This window comes from Cervus canadensis, chromosome 14 (genome assembly GCF_019320065.1).
Source record: "Cervus canadensis isolate Bull #8, Minnesota chromosome 14, ASM1932006v1, whole genome shotgun sequence".
NCBI lineage: Eukaryota > Metazoa > Chordata > Mammalia > Artiodactyla > Cervidae > Cervus > Cervus canadensis.
Window position 1 is genome coordinate 26227012 of NC_057399.1, and position 17902 is coordinate 26244913.

Genomic DNA, 17902 nt, shown 5'->3' on the forward strand with positions numbered 1-17902 from the left:
TCAGTGCTAAAGGCTGCTGCAGAGTAAAAGAGAAAAGCAAAATATTCTTCAATCACCAGGCACTAATCTGAGTACTTTATATGAATTAAATTATCTAATCCTCAAAACAACCCCACAAGGTATGTACTATTATTAATCTCATTTTACAGACGAGGAAACAAGAGAGGCAAAAGGAGTGTACAGAAAGAAAGATGGGGTGAGAGCAAGATCATACAGTTCAACAAGATAAAACATCAGGGCTCCTTTTGTGTTTTTTTAAAAAAAAAAACCAGAAGCCATCCAGTGATTTGAAGAAAGGAAATTAACATTTTTGAGTGCCAAGCACGGTGACAATCACCTTCATATCCATGATCTTACTGGTCTCCACAGCAGTCCTTTCCTATGAGGGAAAGATTTGAATCCCCATTTTGCAGGTAATGAAACAGAGGCTGCGGGGCGCAGTGCATTGACTGAGCCAGCAGGCGGTGCTCCACCAGATGTGTGACTAGCCTGTGAGGTTGTTCAAGCCCCAGGCAGCTGCCACTAAAGAGCTACATGGAGGACCAAAGAAAGAAGATACAGTTTTAGCTCACTGTATCTTCACGAAGTGGTAACAATCTAGGTCTGCTTTCTTTCACTTGCATTAGCATCATCACTAGCAGGTCAAAACAGAGAGGTTAAGACTCGAGGAATTAGTAAAGGCTCCTTTTTGTTCAGAATTGCCCTTGACTCCTGTCCCTTCCTTTCCACAGCCATTCAGGCTCCAGTACCGTCAGTGCTGGAAAAAATCTCTCACACCTCCCACCTTTATCCCATTCCACTGCTGACCCCAATTTTAGACTCCTATGTCCCCTCTTAGAGGTTGCAACCACTTCCCAAGGGTTTTCCTGTCTCTTATATACTTTCCTTGTTCCCAGCTCATTTTCCAGGTGGCAGCCAGAGTCAGCATCTGAAAGCCCAGCTGCAGGCCCGTCCCCGCTGAATGACTTCTGGTGCCTCCCAACCACATAATCCAGGAACCCAGGCTCCACAGCTGGGATCCAGACTCTTTCGTAACAGCCTCCCTCAGCACTCCTGACTCTCACTTCACACACTACCCAGTCCCTGGCCTTCGCCTGGACACGCTCTGCACTGTCCCTGCACTGGGGTCTGCCTAGAATGAGTGCTTTCCTTCCTGCCCTGCTCCTTTGCCAACTGAATTCCTAAACTTCCCCTTCTTGAAAATATAGCTCAAATGCATCTCCTGGATTCAGTCCTGTGTGGTTTCCTCCCCACCCACCTCACCTGCAGAGCGTGGCATGTCCTTCACCAGCAGAACTGATCATTTACAGAGACAGCTTCAGTAGGAGGCAATGGAAGGTGAGCGATCTCAAGCATAGAGAATGTCTGCTCTTGATGCCCTCCAAGAAGCTGGCACTTAAGAAGAACCTCACAACCCTGCTTAAGTGGAATCTAAGTGAAAATTGTGATTGTAAGGACAGAGCAGTGGGGTGTAAGAGAGGAATGGAGGAGAGTGAGGAAAGGAGGTAATATGGAGGTAAATAGGATGCCGCCTTTCTGGCAAATGTTACAAAAAGCTGAATTTACAGCCAACTGGAAATTATGTTTATTGGAATATGGAATATATTGAGTTTAAGGCAGCAACTCAGGTTACAGTCACTTCACCTACTTTTCTTTCATCAACCCAGTCAGTCCAGGAAAACTCTTAACGAGCCTTCCTCTGCTAAAGACAGAGAAACGTCATACAGCATTCAAATGATGCAAAATTCAAAATGCACTACAGAGTGTAGTTTGTAAAATACTCTGCCTTTACGATTGATTCAATTACCTCTGGCAACAGGAGATTTTAGAAAAAGATGCATGCTCTGATACAATGAAAAGGAAACCCACTTACCAATACAGTAGCCGGTTGTCATCTTGATTTCAAAGACTGCGATGCTGGTTGTATTTCCATGTCCTAGCACACCTTCTATTAAAATCTGCACAATACATGGGGTAGAAGGGAGTTAGACTTTAAAACACCATGTGTCCATTTTTAGTATTTCATCTACTAGTCAGAAGCTGTTCAGCAATTCAAGGCAAAATTAGATTGTTTGTCTCAGTTCGTTGCTGTTGGATACTAATCCCATGATGGACTTCACTGAAAGAAGGCAAGTGTGTGCATGTGCATGTGTGTACACAAATCCATACACATATTTTCAGAACTTTGAGGTGAGCAAGGTATCCAGTAGAAGCTCATTTGCCTTCCATTGTAACCCCAGCCACTGCCTTCTCCCACACCTGTGCTGACACCAGTTGGCTGCAGATGGAAAGGAGACTTAGGTCCCTGGGCAAATCCATTCTGAGCATGGCCAGGAACTGAAGGCAGAGGCCTCAGAGGGAGATAAAAATCCCTTGGAAGAGGAGGCAGGTATGGAAATTTGACCAGTGGTCGGGGGATCTTGGCATGAATGGAAGAGACTCAAAACTCAACTCAACTTGTAGTTTCTATATCGATGAAAATTTGATAATTTTACACAAAGAACAGAGATTTTTTTGCTTCAGTAGTATCCGACTCTGTGCAACCCTGTTGACTATAGCCCATCAGGCTCCTCTGTCCATGGGATTCTCCAGGCAAACATACTGGAGTGGGTTGTCATGCTCTCCTCCCAGGGATGTTCCCAACCCAGGAGTCGAACCCAGGTCTCCTGCATTGCAGGTGGATTCTTTACCATCTGAGCCACCAGGGAAGCCCCAAAGAATAGAGAGAAGCAAAACAATTTATGTGGCTGATTTCAAGCACTGTTTACCTTGGATCTTGCTTCTGAAAATATTTGCCTTTCCTTATGTGATTTTAGTCCAATATTTTGCAGCTATTCTGGTAGATATCAGGTGTGATATACTGTTAGGGGGACACTTTATAATAGGGAACTCAGACCTCCAGTGCTCCTTCCCTCAATCCACCCTGCTGTCTGATGGGAGGACTATATGCAGATACGGAATGTAGAGTACTGTATTCCAAAGCGTGTTGAGGAAGAAGAGATAAGGGATAAGGAATTGAAAAGGGGATTAGAAATGGAGAAAGTTTTCTGGAAGCCTCCGCTTTTTCCCCCATGACAAGTTCTCACTAAATGTCACACTTCATGGCCACCTGAGTCCAAGCTCCATCCTCCTTCCTGCTCCAATCTACATCCAACTTTCTGTTATATTCTCTACCATACTTCCCCAATACTTTTGATGGAACAACTTTCATCTTTGAAATCAGAACATGTCCTTTAAGTATCTTTCCTCTTTCAATGTATTTTCATTTTTTATCATAGTTACTGTTTTGTTAAAAATTACAGCAAAGGAAGCATTAGGAAGACAACACAAACATAAACACACAACTTAGGAGAATGAAACAAAATTATAAGAAATGAGAATACTCCTTAAAGCCCATTGGAAAATAAATTTTCATTGAAGAGGTTGGTTTAAGCCCCATTTAGATTCTTACACAAATCCCACTTAAATAGACAGAAAACAAATCTGGGAAGAAACTCTTCTAAGGAATAAACAATATTAATTTCCATTACTAATGTTTTTCTGTGATGCAGCTCCTTCAAAATGTCACATCCTAACACAGGAGATAACTAACTGCAATGGATGGCAGAAGTTTTCATCAGAATAGTACAATGTCAAACAATAAGCCTGCATCTAAATTTTTTCTACCTTGAATTTTTTGGAACTGTTTCGCAAATCCAAGCTGGCTATGAGCCAGCTGTCCGAAGGCTCCTTGGCTGACCAAAGCAAGCGATCAAAGTTTTCATCTTCAAATCTCATGTAGAGGTTCAGCCGGCTGGGATCTGATAGAGACCCTGAAGATGTGGTTATCTGGTAGACCAATCGGAGGCAGCTCCATTCTTCAGCCTGCAGATCAGGACTCAGCAGCACGGCTTTCTCCCCTTCCTTGGCAAAGGAGGTGTCCACATAAATATAATGTCCTAGAAGAGAAGGGGACCCAGGGAAGAAATCAATCTTCTGTTTGTGACTCAGGAAAATGCACAACTGCGGGCCAGTAAACCCCAGGGCAGACACAGCGAGCACATGCGTTATGTGGGCCCACTACATGTTGCCTGAACACTGGATCTCTGCTTCTGGTGAGAAATTAGAAGGTCTGGGGACACAGAGGCTACTTTCACACAACAGCAGCTGCCCAGAGCTCAGTAGCGCTGCCTCTTTAGAGGTGGCATGTGGGCTCCATTTGCCATAATCCCCACTTCTCCCTATCACCGCCTGACCTTGAAGCCAAATATCTGTTGCTTACTAGCACCTACCATCACTTTATAACAGGCCCATCTAGCACACTGCTTTCATCTCCCTGGCCCCCATAGGCATATGAGTTTGAGAACCCAGGCTAAGGAGCTTCCGAATCTGGGGGAGCAGTATTCCTCTACTGGAGTCGGAATACCTTGGTGGGTTCCTTCCCTTTCCATCATTCCCCTCATACCTAATGACTCAATCTGCATTTAATGTGCCTCATTATAGTAGATTAAATTGTTTTGGTTACTTCAAACTTGGGGCCCAGGCAGGAAAAAATTTATCACAAGCTAATTTTTAATTAGCATAGGACTCTCCTTCTCTGGGTCAGGAAGATCCCTTGCAGAAGGGAATAGCTACCCATTCCAGTATTCTTGCCTGAAGAATTCCATGGACAGAGGAGCCTGGTGGGCTACAGTCCATGGGGTCATAACTGAGTGACTGAAACTTTCACTTTTCTCCTCCTCTAGACTCTTCCTCAATTGAATCTCCTAGTTCTGATAGCTAAATGAGAAAGCTCACGTCAAACATGTAGGACAAGGCTTGGAAATCAGCAGAAGCACTGATTATTCCCACCCCCATCCCCTTGCCCCCTCCCTCGCCCTCTCTTTCCTCCCCTTCCCTTCTGTCTTCTCCTTCCTTTTCCTCCCATCCCCTTCACCCCTCCTATTCTCCTTTCCCTCTCTTCACTCCTCTCTCCTGCTGCCTCTCTCCTCCTTCTTCTGATATTGTCAAGGGCTCCACTGGCTACACTAGGATGTAAAATAGCATTTCTATGGCCAAAAAAGGAGGTTGGAACCAAGAGCTCTCACTTGAGCTTTCCAAATCTAACTCTGGCCATTGGCTTCCTGTAACAATGATCTGATCTGCTGGTGGGTCTTGAGGACCCTCTGCCCTTCTAACCTGCACCCTCATATTTGTTCAGAGGTTCCCACATTCATGGCCAGCATCTAACATGCAGTCTTATATATGTGACCACCCACCTCACCCCTTGCATTTGGGACTCCCCAACACTAAATTCTTACTGGAAAGGCCCTAAAAGGCCTCTTTGCTTTTCTTGATGTTCTTCAGCCCCTTCTCCCACACTTGCTTCCCCAAATCTGATCCCAGCCCGAATCCTGTGGTAAGTGCAGACAGGCTAGCGGTAGCTCAGTGAACGGCCATCCTCACAATTAGGACACAGTCAGGGCATTATCTTTAAGGAGCCTCACTTGCCTGCAAAAGCTTTCAAGATCAAGATCTATCTCCAGCTGGCAGTCTTCTCAACATAGCAACCACCCACTAGGTGCAAATAGCAACTGCTTCTAGATGCCAACCCAGGCACTCTCTGAGAATAAATCTGGTCCTTGCAGTAATCACCAGCAATACCACTACCTCCTACATACAGCAAACACTCATTACGAACCAGGTGCTGCTCCAAGTGCTTCATATATATTTACTAGCTGTGGGGCCTGTTGGGTTTTGAAGCACTAACTAAGCTGGGGTTCTTGATGCCAACTCCTTTTTGAAATGTACTGTTGCTTCATTGTGACATGAAGGAATGCATAAACATATCCTCCTTGTCCCACTCTGCCACTGCCATAAAGGAAGGGATTCTAAAAAGACTAGTCGTGGGGTAGGGCAGGGATGGGAATTGAGGGAGATCCTGAGAGCACTTCAAACCTTTCCCGAGGAAGTAGAGAATTGAAACACGGGGTATAAAAGAGGAAAGAAAAAAGAAAGTCCGTGCTGTGTCCTATGACTGTTTACATCGCCTGCCAACTTGGCTGCCAAACAAGGCCCACTTCTGCCTGGATACTTGCCCAACTTCTCTCCCTCCTGCCTTCCAGAAGGGAAACAACTCACAGCAGGGGCTCTCAAACTTAAGCTGAGTCACTAGGAGGGCTTGTTCAAACCCAGGTTGCTGGACCCACTCCTTCAGTTTCCAATCCAAGTAGGTCTGGGGTGATGCTGCCCTTCTAACAGACCACATTTCTGAAAAGTTCCAGAGAGTGCTGATGCTGCTGGTCTGGGGATCACACTGTGAGAACCACTGATTTACATATTGGCCAGAGAAACAGGACTCACTCTCAGGACACTGCTAATCTACCAAAGAAAGCATGCAGAGGAGGAAGGAAACAGTTTTACTTGGAGGTAAAATTCAGACATATGTAAACGTGTGTTATAGGATGCTGAATGAGTACATCTGTTGGTGACTATCTTGACTTTTCAGTGAATGCCATAAAAAATCTTTCTCGACATAACCTTTTATCATGTCAGATTTTATTATAAGCATACGCTAATACTCTTACGTTAAAAACCTTTGAAAGCACAGAGTACATAAAATGTATTATTTTAAACACCTTGATATTATAAGAAAGCTAATGCTATTTATTGAGTGATTTTGACATCTTGACCATAAATATTAGCTATTTAAATTATAAGATTTTACATGTAAATCACAGACCTCAAAATCACTCTTAGGTCATGCTGTGTGGATATGCCAATTAGCTGTATTACAATCCATCTAAAGATTTATCCACCCAAGTGATTTTGCAGCCACTCAGCAGAATAATGCATTTTCCTAGATCAAATAACTAGCCCAGTTGCTAACTACCTCCACTACCATTGCCAATCACAAGTCAGATTTTCTTAATTAATTGTTACTTTTTTTTTCCTGCCTAGCTTGGATGTAGCCTCAGAATCCTTTTAAATATACTGTTCCATATAACTACTACCAATCAATCTGATTTGGGACCTAAGCTGGAACATCCCTGCTTGGGGTCATATTATATCCTGTGGTCATATTAGAGCTAAGTTGAACCAGAGGGAATGTGGCACATTATGAAGGCATTTTAGAAAATTAAGAAAGAATGAGGAAGATACTGGTATCAGGATGGTGCCTTTCCCTGGACTGCCACTAATAAAACTGCCATTCTAGAACAAACTGATAATTGTTTTGGTGAGTTGTTTTTTTCTTACTTTATTAAAAATAATGTTTTCAATAAACAAATGGGGCCTAATCAAACTTACAAGCTTTTGCACAGCAAAGGAAATGATATAACACAACAAAAAGACAACCTATAGAATGAGAGAAAGTATTTGCAAACAATGCACTGGAACAAGGGCTTAATTTCCAAAATACACAAACAACTCATACAACTCAACAACAACAACAAACAACCCAATCGAAAAATGGGCAGAAGACCTAAATAGACATTTCTCCAGAGAAGACATACAGACAGCCAATAGTCACATGAACAGGTGCTCCACCTCACTAATTATTAGAGAAATGAAAATCAAAACTACAATGAGGTGCCACCTCACACCAATGAGAGTGGCCATTATTAAAATGTCTATAAATAACTAATGCTAGAGAGGGTGTGGAGGAAATGGAATGTTCCTACACTGTTGGTGGGAATGTAAGTTAGTCCAGCACTATGGAAAACAGCATGAAGATCCCTCAAAAAAAACCAAAAACAGAATTACCAATGTGATCCAGCAATCACACTCCAGGTCACATCTAGACAAAACTATAATTCAAAAAGATACATGTGCCCTTATGTTCATAGCAGCACTAATCACAGCAGCCAAGACATGCAATCAACCTAAATGTCCATCGGCAGATGAATGGATAAAAAAGTTGTGGTACACATATATAATGGAAATATTACTCAGCCATAAAAAGAATGAAATTATACCATTTGCAGCAACATGGATGCAATTAGTGATGATCATACTAAGTGAAGTAAGTCAGAAAGAGAAAGACAAATACCATATGCTATCACTTATATGTGGTGATATGGTAAATATTTTAAAATATGGTAAATATTTGGTAAAAATATGATAAATATTTTTTCCCATTCATAGGTTTTCATTTCACTTTCTTAATGGTACTCTTTGAAGTACACAATTTTTCATTTTGATGAAGTCCAGTTTTCTATTTTTTCTTTGTGTGTGCTTTTGGTGTCATAACTAGGAAGTCATTGTCTAATTTAAGGTCATGAAGGTTTACAACTCTGTTTTCTTCTAAGAGTTTTATAGTTTTAGCTGTTACATTTAGGTCTTTGATCTATTTTGAGTTGTTTTTTGCCCATCGAATTGTCTTGGCACTTTTGCTGAAAATCAATTGAGCATAGATGTAGAGGTTTATTTCTGAGCTCTCAATTCTATCACATGGATTTACGTCCATCCTTCTGCTACTACCACATAGTCTTGCTTACTATAGCTTTATGGTAGTTTTGAAACCGAGAAGTGTGAGCCTTCTGATGTCATTCTTCTTTTTCAAGACTGTTCTGAGTATTCTGGGTCCCTTGCATTTCCATGTGCTTCTAAAGATCAGGATAGGAATAGAGTGAGTTAAAATGCACACAAGTTTCAGTGTCCTTGCTGATATTCAGTTGTTTTTCTTGAATAAATGCTCCCAAATATTGCAAGTCTTTGGTTAATTTCAAGTTCTTAAAAAGCTGATTTTAACAATTGTTGCCAGTGCTTTCATCGCTTTTGTGGGGAGAGGATTTTCTGAAGTCCTTACTCCACCATTCCCCCAGACACCACTTCCTTTCCCAACTTTTTTAACCATAGGAAGAGAAACAACTCTAACACAAGTAAGAAAAAGGCAAAGGATGGCAGAAATCACATGTGGACAGGGTTGTTGATTATAACACAAGGGGCGAAGGGTCTGGGGGAGATTTAGTAGTCACAGTGTTGAAAACATGATGATAGGAAGGTAGGGAAGGATCTTCTTCAAACACAGCTACTTAGGTAATTTGATCTAATTTATGAGACAGTTATTGGAAATGATAAAATCTTTATAAGGGGTCAGAAGAGGGCCATAAACTTCCAAATAGATTTTTAAAAAGTAGGATGGCAATCAAAATCAGTAATTAAGCTATCTTGCCAAAATGGTTAGGCTCCATATGCCTCAAGGGTCTGAATGTGTCTTCCAGTCACGTGCAGGCATTAGAAAGCAAAAGAAAAGGCTTCTCCGTCTCAGTGAAGGCAGACTAAAGAACTGACTTTGAGGTTACACCCCAAAGCTAGACATATCTGCATGGTTTGAGTTCAGTGTATTATTCATGACTTCTAACAGCCAAGGCACAGTATGATGGGTCTAGATCCCAGGCAATCACTATGGGGGACTTCTTGGTAACCCATGCAGTTCTTTTTGCTAATGAATGTGCTGTCATTCAGATGTAAAGATCATGGTGGGGTGATCATATGGTACAGTGGACCCCACCCAGGATTTGCATAACTTTGGCTTAAAATTTCATCATGCATATGCTAACTGTATCATCAATTTCTTTGTCTACAAAATGGGAATAATAAACAGGGAAGTCCTATTACATACACATTCAATATTTGAGAAATCACTCAATGTACTTAGACAAACCAACAAAAAACAATCCAATCACTGCAATACTTGCTTACTTGTATGAAATAAGTTTTTTTTATATGAATAGTCACTAAGTGGGACTTATGTATTTCAACACAAAAAGGAAAATCAGCTGTGTTGTACACAAAAATGGTAATAATATATAGAAAATCATGTATACTACATTCCATGTGTAATTTAAGGAATTTTCAAGGGCAATTTTGATGGTATTCCATTTTCATTTTTCATGCTGACTTTAGAATACAAAGCTCAGGTGAGAAATGACTTCTTATCTACAGAGTTGTGAGAACCTGATAAATGGCATATATAAAAATGCTTTGTAAAGTGTAATGTTAATTGTTAATTATTTCTCTTATTATCAGGGGAGGAGTCCTTTAGTTGTTCCAGGGATAGAAATTTCTATTGTCTTCTTTTTTCCACTATGGTTCAGAGATGCTATTTATTCAGGTAACAGACCAGCAGCACATTCACAGTGCTGATGTGAGAACAATCTTCATTCGTTTCATCTTACTTGACTCTTTGGTGCTGAAGGCTATACCTTTGTCCTCTTGAGTACTGGGGTTCTTCTGGCTGCCAACCCTCAGCCTGACAGCTAAGCACCCCCTTGCTCTCACACAGGGTTAACCACCATCTGAAGTACTGATAGAATTCAATATATTTACCCCTAGTATGATTCTGGCTGAAACCTCTGGTGACCCAGGTTTGATAATAATGCCTACTTCTCTATTTGTTTAACTCTCAGCATCTTGCATGTCTAAGGCAAGGACACTGCCTTCTTTTTGGCAGCTTCCTTCCCAGGGCTGAAGTCCAGTCCCTGACCTAAGGCAAGGATCTTCTTGCCAGATTTCCTGAATGCCTTACTGCCTGCCCATCTGGACTGGGCCCTGTCTGGGGAAGCAGAGTGCTTAAAACTTGGTGGTTATCACCCCAGCCAGATGTTGGTTGAAATCCCAATTACACTACTTACAAATCATGTCACTTTCAGCCAGTTGCATTTGCTATCTGAGGCACTTTCTTCACTGGTAAAATGAGGATGCTAAAATACTGACTTTGCAGAGTTTTACAAAAGATTATATAAGTAGAGCTCTTAGTACAGTGCCCAAGGGCATGTGATAAGTGTTTAATAAATGTTAGGTCTTATTTTTCCAAATGTCTGACCAGCATGATTTTCCTGATGGCTAGCCCATCTCATCATCTCATATTGGACCTCCTTGATATTAACTGCTACTAGCTCTGCCTGCTGTCCTTTGTCTTGCCCTTCTGACATCGGTTTCTGCCCACTATTTCAAAGATCCATATGCATCTATATTCATTCTCCCTAGTGCCTGCTCTAGTCCTCTGGGCACAACTTTTTCTACATCCCAGACCCTCCCAGTCTGTCCTGTCCCATTGCCGAACTATGCTATCTGTTGACAATCATTTTTACGCTCCACCAGCTGATCAAAGCAGCCTGGACAATAATACATGCAAAGCATCTGGCAAATGCTCATAAAGTATTTTGCAAAGGACCCGATTCCTATCATGGAAAGAGGAGGCTTCCAAGTAATTGCATCCTCAATTATGTATAAGCCATCAGTTTATATTTTGAAGGAGTCTTGCTTTCTTTGCATATCAAAGACTTTTCAAAAATTAAAAAGTATAGAAAATGCAATGGGCATAGGGGTTCTCAAAAACAGCTGATTGTGCTATTAGAAAATAAATGTCATAGCATTCACCAAATGTAGAAATCTGTATTAAATATTTGTTAATCAATCAGATTGATAATAATTTATAAATGTACTGGTTACCTCTGGCAGAAGAATGTTTTGTTCTGAAAATATCTAAGAAAAAATCATAAATTTCTATGACTACATAAAAATAGTCTTATCCTCCGTTTGAAGTTTCCAATTTTACTATTATCCTCTAGTTTATTTAGTAAGTCACTATATGAATATAATTTTGATCATATGAAAATGAAGACGGCTTTCAAGAATTCATCTTAAATCATCTGTTAAGAATAAAAGATTCAAAGGGAACTAATACTCATGGAGCTGCAGGCATTAGGTTCTCAACCGAATGAGTAAGAGAGATTCTTCTCTCTTAATCCTGATGAATGATCCTATCATGTGGGAGTTACCACTTTACAGTGGAGGAAACAGATACACACACAGACTAATTGAGCAGTCCAAGGTCACAGCTAGTAAATGAAGGTTTGGCTCCAAGTTTACTTGATTTCCCCAGCTCCACACTGTTTCCAAATACTTTCTTGTATGCTCTATTAATTTATCTATTTACAATTGTATCAATCTTCCCATGGCAGGAGAGCAAAGTTTCCCTCCTTTTCCTTACTCTGAGATCCTGAAGGTGTGGAGGCTTTTATATGGAAGCCTGTATAGGCAGGAGGAGAAGGGGATGACAGGATGAGATGGTTGGATGGCATCACCGACTCCATGGACATGAGTTTGAGTAAACTCTGGTAGTTGGTGATGGACAGTGAGGCCTGGTGTGCTGCAGTCCATGGGGTCACAAAGAATAGGACAAGACTGAGCAAATGAACTGAACTGAACCGATAGGCTTTTCTACACATACTGTTCCTGTCGATAACACAACAAGCAGATTACCTTTTCTATCACATTGCCTCACATCTGAAAGAGTTATAAATACATAGTTTTCTAAAATTTCTAAAATTAGGGTATGCCTTGTACTTGATCCACAGTAGGGCACCTTTCCCCTACCAAAAGGATGTAAACAAATCAATGGTTAGAATTAATGCATACAGAGTAAGTTTTTGCATCCATACTTTGGTTAGTGATGGTGGACAGAGACCCCACAGTCTTGGGCTCAGAGAATCCTAGGCCATACCCGAGCAAGTGCTGGGAAGTGGGAAAAGGGGCAACATGGATATGAAGAGTTTTCAAGTCACTCAGAATGAGGGCAATACTGACAGATCAGAGAACACTAAGTACAAGGCACAGCCCAGAATTTCAACCCAGTGTCTTATAAGTATTTACTAACTTGCATGGAGCAGAAGGCACTGCATGTGCTTCTCATGGGTAATCCATTTCCAGGCTGGATTTGGACCCCTACGTGCCAGACACCAGGGTGCTCTGTGCTGTCCAACATAAAACAAATCCCCCAGATTCCCAATCTCCCTGCTGGGTTAGAAAGAATCTCTCTACAGAGTTTTGCAAGGCACATCTGCTTTCGGTAAATGTTTTGATGGGAATGGCTTCTTTTCTTCCTTCTTTTTTGCCTTATGACAGTTTCAAGAAATTTCTCATTCTCATTCAATAAAACGGCATGAGCCCCCCGGATTTTGGTTAGCTTCCATGCATAAGGAGATGAATGAGATTTAAGAAGTATGAGCTTAAATTTAAATCCCCCCAGAAATCAATATACTGAGGGTGGTTGATGGGTAGCACAACTTTATAGGCAGGACCCGCTTCTGAAATGCAATGGAGAGAATAATTGAGAAGTGAGTGCATTTACAGTTCTGTTTTGGTTCCAAGGAGTAAGAAACCCCTCCCAGAATGAAACCTTTCATAGTGCAGTGAAGAGGCTCTTAAGTTGGGGAACATTTCAAATATCACCTTGCTTGAGGAAAAAGGAAAGCCTGCATTTAAAGAGCAGCATAAAATTGCCACATACAGGCTTCAGTGACATCCTAGCACGCAGGGCTGGGGCAGGGTGAACCCTATTCCTTGATGTGGAAACTGACTTTTCAGTTTTCCCAGTATTCATGTATAAACAAGAATTTGCTCCTTTCACCAAGGGAGCCAGAGCAATGTTTTTTACTTCAAACTTTTGTAGCAACTTCACATGTGGGGCTGGAAGGAACCCTGATGTGCAACAGTGGCCATGCAAGACTTTTTCACTGATGTCACTTTGGATTAAAATTGAAGAAAACTGTGAGGCCCAGTACAGACCCACTGAACTGTATCACTATCAGTCCTGTCTGTGCTGGTCATGGGAGAAGGCTGGGGGTGGGGGGGGGGCAATTAGGATCCCACTTTGTCCTTTAACTTACTCAGCAACTTCTCCCACATGTGGAGTGTTTGGCTCTCGGGAAGGGAGGGGAATTTCCACAGGAAGCTTGTGGCTCTTTTTTTGAAGTGGCCCTTATTAATAAAACCACACTGGGGCAGCATTAACCTCTGGACCCTCTCTTGGTCTTAAAGCACTTTCTCCCTCTGAATTCCTTGACACCTGCTGTAGTAGTTCTGCTCCTACCTCTACTTTTGTGTCCTCTCTGTGGGATCATCTAGCTTTGTCTGATCTTCAGAGTTTGTACTTCTCTGGGTCTGGGTCTGGTTCCTCTGCTCTCAGGAGTCTTCCTCATTGGGGCAGGAACTGCTAATTGCCCACCCAGTATCCATTCTCTCCTTCTTCCTCTCTAGAGAACCATACTTTATGATGGGGCTGCCCATGTGCCCAGCCACGACACTGCTGTTGCCATTCACCCTTGAATGGAGAGGTGGCCAATGACAGTTTTAGACAGAGATGTAAGAGAAAGTTGTCAGGTGGGGCTTCTGATCAAACTCCTTAAAGAGGGGCTCAGTCAGCTGACCTGTCCCTTTTGTCCTCTCTTCCTCCTTCTTCCTGCCTGAAGTGTGGGTGCAAAGGGCTGGAGTTGCAGTGGCCATCGCAAAACCAGGAGGTGCAGAGGTAACCAACTCATCCCAGGTAGCTTGGGACTTTCCTGGTTTTAAAATGGAAAGTCTCACATCCTAGGAACCCCTTCAATCCCAGGCAAACCAACACAGCTGGTCACTCTAGCAGGCGACCCTGAGGATGGAAGCCATTGTAGTGGGCAGGGCAGAAACCCAGAATGAGCTGGATTACTACTCATGTTGTGGAGTCTTATAACCAGTTTAACTTCCTACCTCTGCACTGTTCACTATGAAAGAGAAAAACAGATCCCAGTTTTAACCACTGTTATCTTTGTTTTTTGTTACAGGCTTCCAAACTACCTGATTCACCACCCCTATGTCTTCCAGAGTGATTTTTATACAAGTGATTCCCAAGTCTAGTTCACCAATTGGATCCCTTATTAACCTCCAGACCCATGCATCTAACTTCCTGTTGGTGTCTCCATTTGTACAAGTCATAAACACAAACCCCTCTCTTCCCTCAAAACCCTGCTCTTCTGTGTTCCAAATTTAAGTGAATGGAGTTCTGGCTATCCAATGACCTGACTATAGATGACTATTGATATCTGACTATCCAATATCAAAAAATCTTCATATTTTCATTGATTCCTTTACCTCATTCCTTCTCCAAAATTGTATGGATCTTGATGACTTAATTTCCTAAATTTCTCTCAAAGCCATCCATTCCACCAAGTTCCCTCCACTGCTTCAGTTTAAACCCATCTTTTATCTAGATTGTTGCAAGAGATTCCCAATAGGTCTCCAAGCTTCAGTCAATCTTGCCCCACTAGAATCTGATCTCCACACTGTGTCCAGAGTGTTACTTCCACTGTGCTAAACTGATCATATTACTTTCTGGCCTAAAACACTTTCTGGCCTAAAACTAAATCTGTTCCCCACTGACCTTGATTTATAAGGCCCTGTTTTTCTAACCCTATTTAACCACTACACTCTTTTCACAGTCTACGCAGCAGACACAGAATTTCTTTTAGTTCCTCTACGTTAAGTTATCACATACTTTCTTATTTCCAGGCGTCACATGCTTTTCCTTTACTTGGTATGCATTCCTTCACATGTTCCACTCCACCACCTCCTGCCTCCTTTCCTAGGTCACTCCTATGTGTCATTAAGGTCTTAACAGAGTCAAAAAGTATAGTTGTGCAATGCACCACCTAGATAACTGTACACAGTGGTCCTGTTAAAAACTGCCTTTGCCAGTAGTCTTTGCTAACCTCCACCTCCAAACTTGTTTAAATGTCTCTTCCAAGTCTCTTTTAGTATCAATATTATAACTTTTATTCTTAATTTTCTGATCACTTGTCGATATTCCTCGCTAGGCTTTAAGCATCTAAGGACATATACCACATCTATCTGGCTCCCAGTAGCTACTTTCTATATTTGAAAATAAGGTAAACTCCTCCCTAGATTTAGTTATATTTACACATCAAGGACACCTTAAGACTCCTTTTTATTATGGAGGTTTCTCATTAGGTTTGGATTTCATAAGTGACTCAGTTTACTATTATTCTGGAAGCTGTGACATTTAATGAGAGCTGTAACTTCACTGGAAACTCACAGGACACAATATTTTCACATATACTTCGACTGTTAACACTTTCTGAAACACAAATTCTCATTATGTCAAGGTACATAAAGGATTGTTAAAATGCATAATCCTTTGCCTTTCTGGAATGCAGAGTTTATGAGACACATTCAGAAATGTTTCCGTGTGTACATTTCTAGATTAAAGAGAGCTATAGTTTTAATAGCTTCACATTTCAAGGAGTTCTGTAAGTGCAGGGGTCAGCGATACATCAGGAAGTGATGAGGTCAGCATTGCTCAGATGTCTTGAATGCCATTTTGGTTCCCCCTGGCAACAGGGAAATTATTCTTATACCCTGACTAACACTGCAAAAGTAGTCTTAAAAGATTACAGAGCATTAAGCCTAGCAAAAGGAAAACAAATGCCAGGAGGCAATCTCCAGTGTAAACAGTACACCAACATTTGAAACCACTACCGCAGATGTTCGCTTCACTGTTTTTCACAGGGTCTGGGAAGGGCACAGCTTTGAACCCTGTTGGCCCCAGTGGCAGTTTTAGAAGGAAAGTTTACCTTAGCAACTACCAACGGAAAGCCAAGTGATAAGTCCACAGTGAAAGGTCATGGGGTATTTGGAAAGGGAGCTACACTTTACACAGTATTTAACAAAGTATGAAAAATACAAAAAAAAAAAAAAAGGCTGCATCACCAGATAGTGTTTATTCTACCAAAGACCAGTTCTCAGGACATATTTTCCACTACATGAACTGCCAGGGAGGGGAGATATTTCCTGGAAACTTGGAAGTGCCCTCTAAGATAAAGAATGCAGAGGGTGATGACATCCAGGGATGGTTATGCGTAGGTAACTGAATTCTCTCTTCAGTTTCCCTGGGTGTACCTGGAGGGAAACAGGTACTCTTCTTCCGTGGAATATGCATTCATTTACAAGGAAATTTTCTTATTTTGACTTAAAAGAGACCCTCTCTATCTTACCAGTTTTGCTAATTACACCACTGAGAGCACTGCTGAATATTTTTGCTTATGCATTATGCAAGGCACTTCTGTCAAACAAAATGAGTTATACACATTTCAGCTTCACTAGCTTCATTCAAATCAGAATAAAGTAGGAGTGCCTATGAAAATTTCACTATGGTACAGGTAAATAAATAAATCTGAATTTAAACAAACATTTATACACATGTGTATATATGTATGTATAAATATATACATATATTACATTTATTTGCACATTCTCATTTCAGGTTCTGCATTTTATGCCTATTAAACAGTATAAAAGCTAGTAGGAACAAGAATGTTCAACTTGAGAATATATCTATAGAGGTAAACACATTTTATTTTGTTGCCTTACAGAGAAGATATAACTTTCAACAGTGTGAGCATAATAATAGAAAGAGGAGTTTAGATAAAAGTAAACCCCATAATTTCTGTAAAATGACTGATCTAGATTTGTGGTTTCTTCTGGTTTTTCTATCATAACCGAACACAGATGTCTATTAACAGATCAAAGAAAAGAGGCTGTGACTGCCAGGTGGGTTCAATAGTTTTATGCAGTCATTTGAGGTCCAGGGCAATTTTGCCTACCAAGTCTGTAACCTCCCAATCAACCTCCTTTCCAGGAGCTCTGAAGCTCACTCTCAGGACCAGATTTAGACAGTCTTGAGCCTCCCCAATAGGGCAGTCTACGTACACCACTGAACTGCCCACTCCAAGCTGGCCTCTTGCTCCTTTCATGTCTGTTTCATCCAAATAACTAGGTGTTGGGTCGAGTACATGCACTCACTCTCTACATGTCTATGTAAGTAACCACATTCTTAGTGGCTGAGAAGTCCTCATTTGCCAAATAGACTCTATCGAGTTTGAGGGCCATCATGCTCTACACTCCTTCTAGGTCAGGCATGCTCAACTGTTGTACATCTTGAAATCACCAAAGGAGGCCTTGGTGTGCAGTGCAGACTTGACATCAGTCCACATCCTCGGGAATCCCTCCAAACTAGATGAATTGGCCTGGTTGGTCCCCCTACTAATGGTAGAGTTTTCAGAATCCCTCCCCGTGTGATCTAAAGACAAGCCAGGCTTGAGAGAAA

General features: G+C 41.5%; 1 protein-coding gene across 2 annotated transcripts in view; it reads right to left on the minus strand.

Annotated features, from left to right (window-relative positions):
• The window catches only part of MAMDC2 (MAM domain containing 2), a 152602-nt gene that overhangs the window by 80938 nt on the left and 53762 nt on the right, over positions 1 to 17902 (minus strand). For both annotated transcript variants that reach the window (XM_043486525.1, XM_043486526.1), the window contains exons 3-4: positions 3667 to 3938; positions 1874 to 1958 (exon numbers count right to left, since the gene is read on the minus strand). In XM_043486525.1, the coding sequence (XP_043342460.1) occupies positions 1874 to 1958; positions 3667 to 3938 (357 nt within the window). The remainder of the gene's footprint in view (positions 1 to 1873; positions 1959 to 3666; positions 3939 to 17902) is intronic.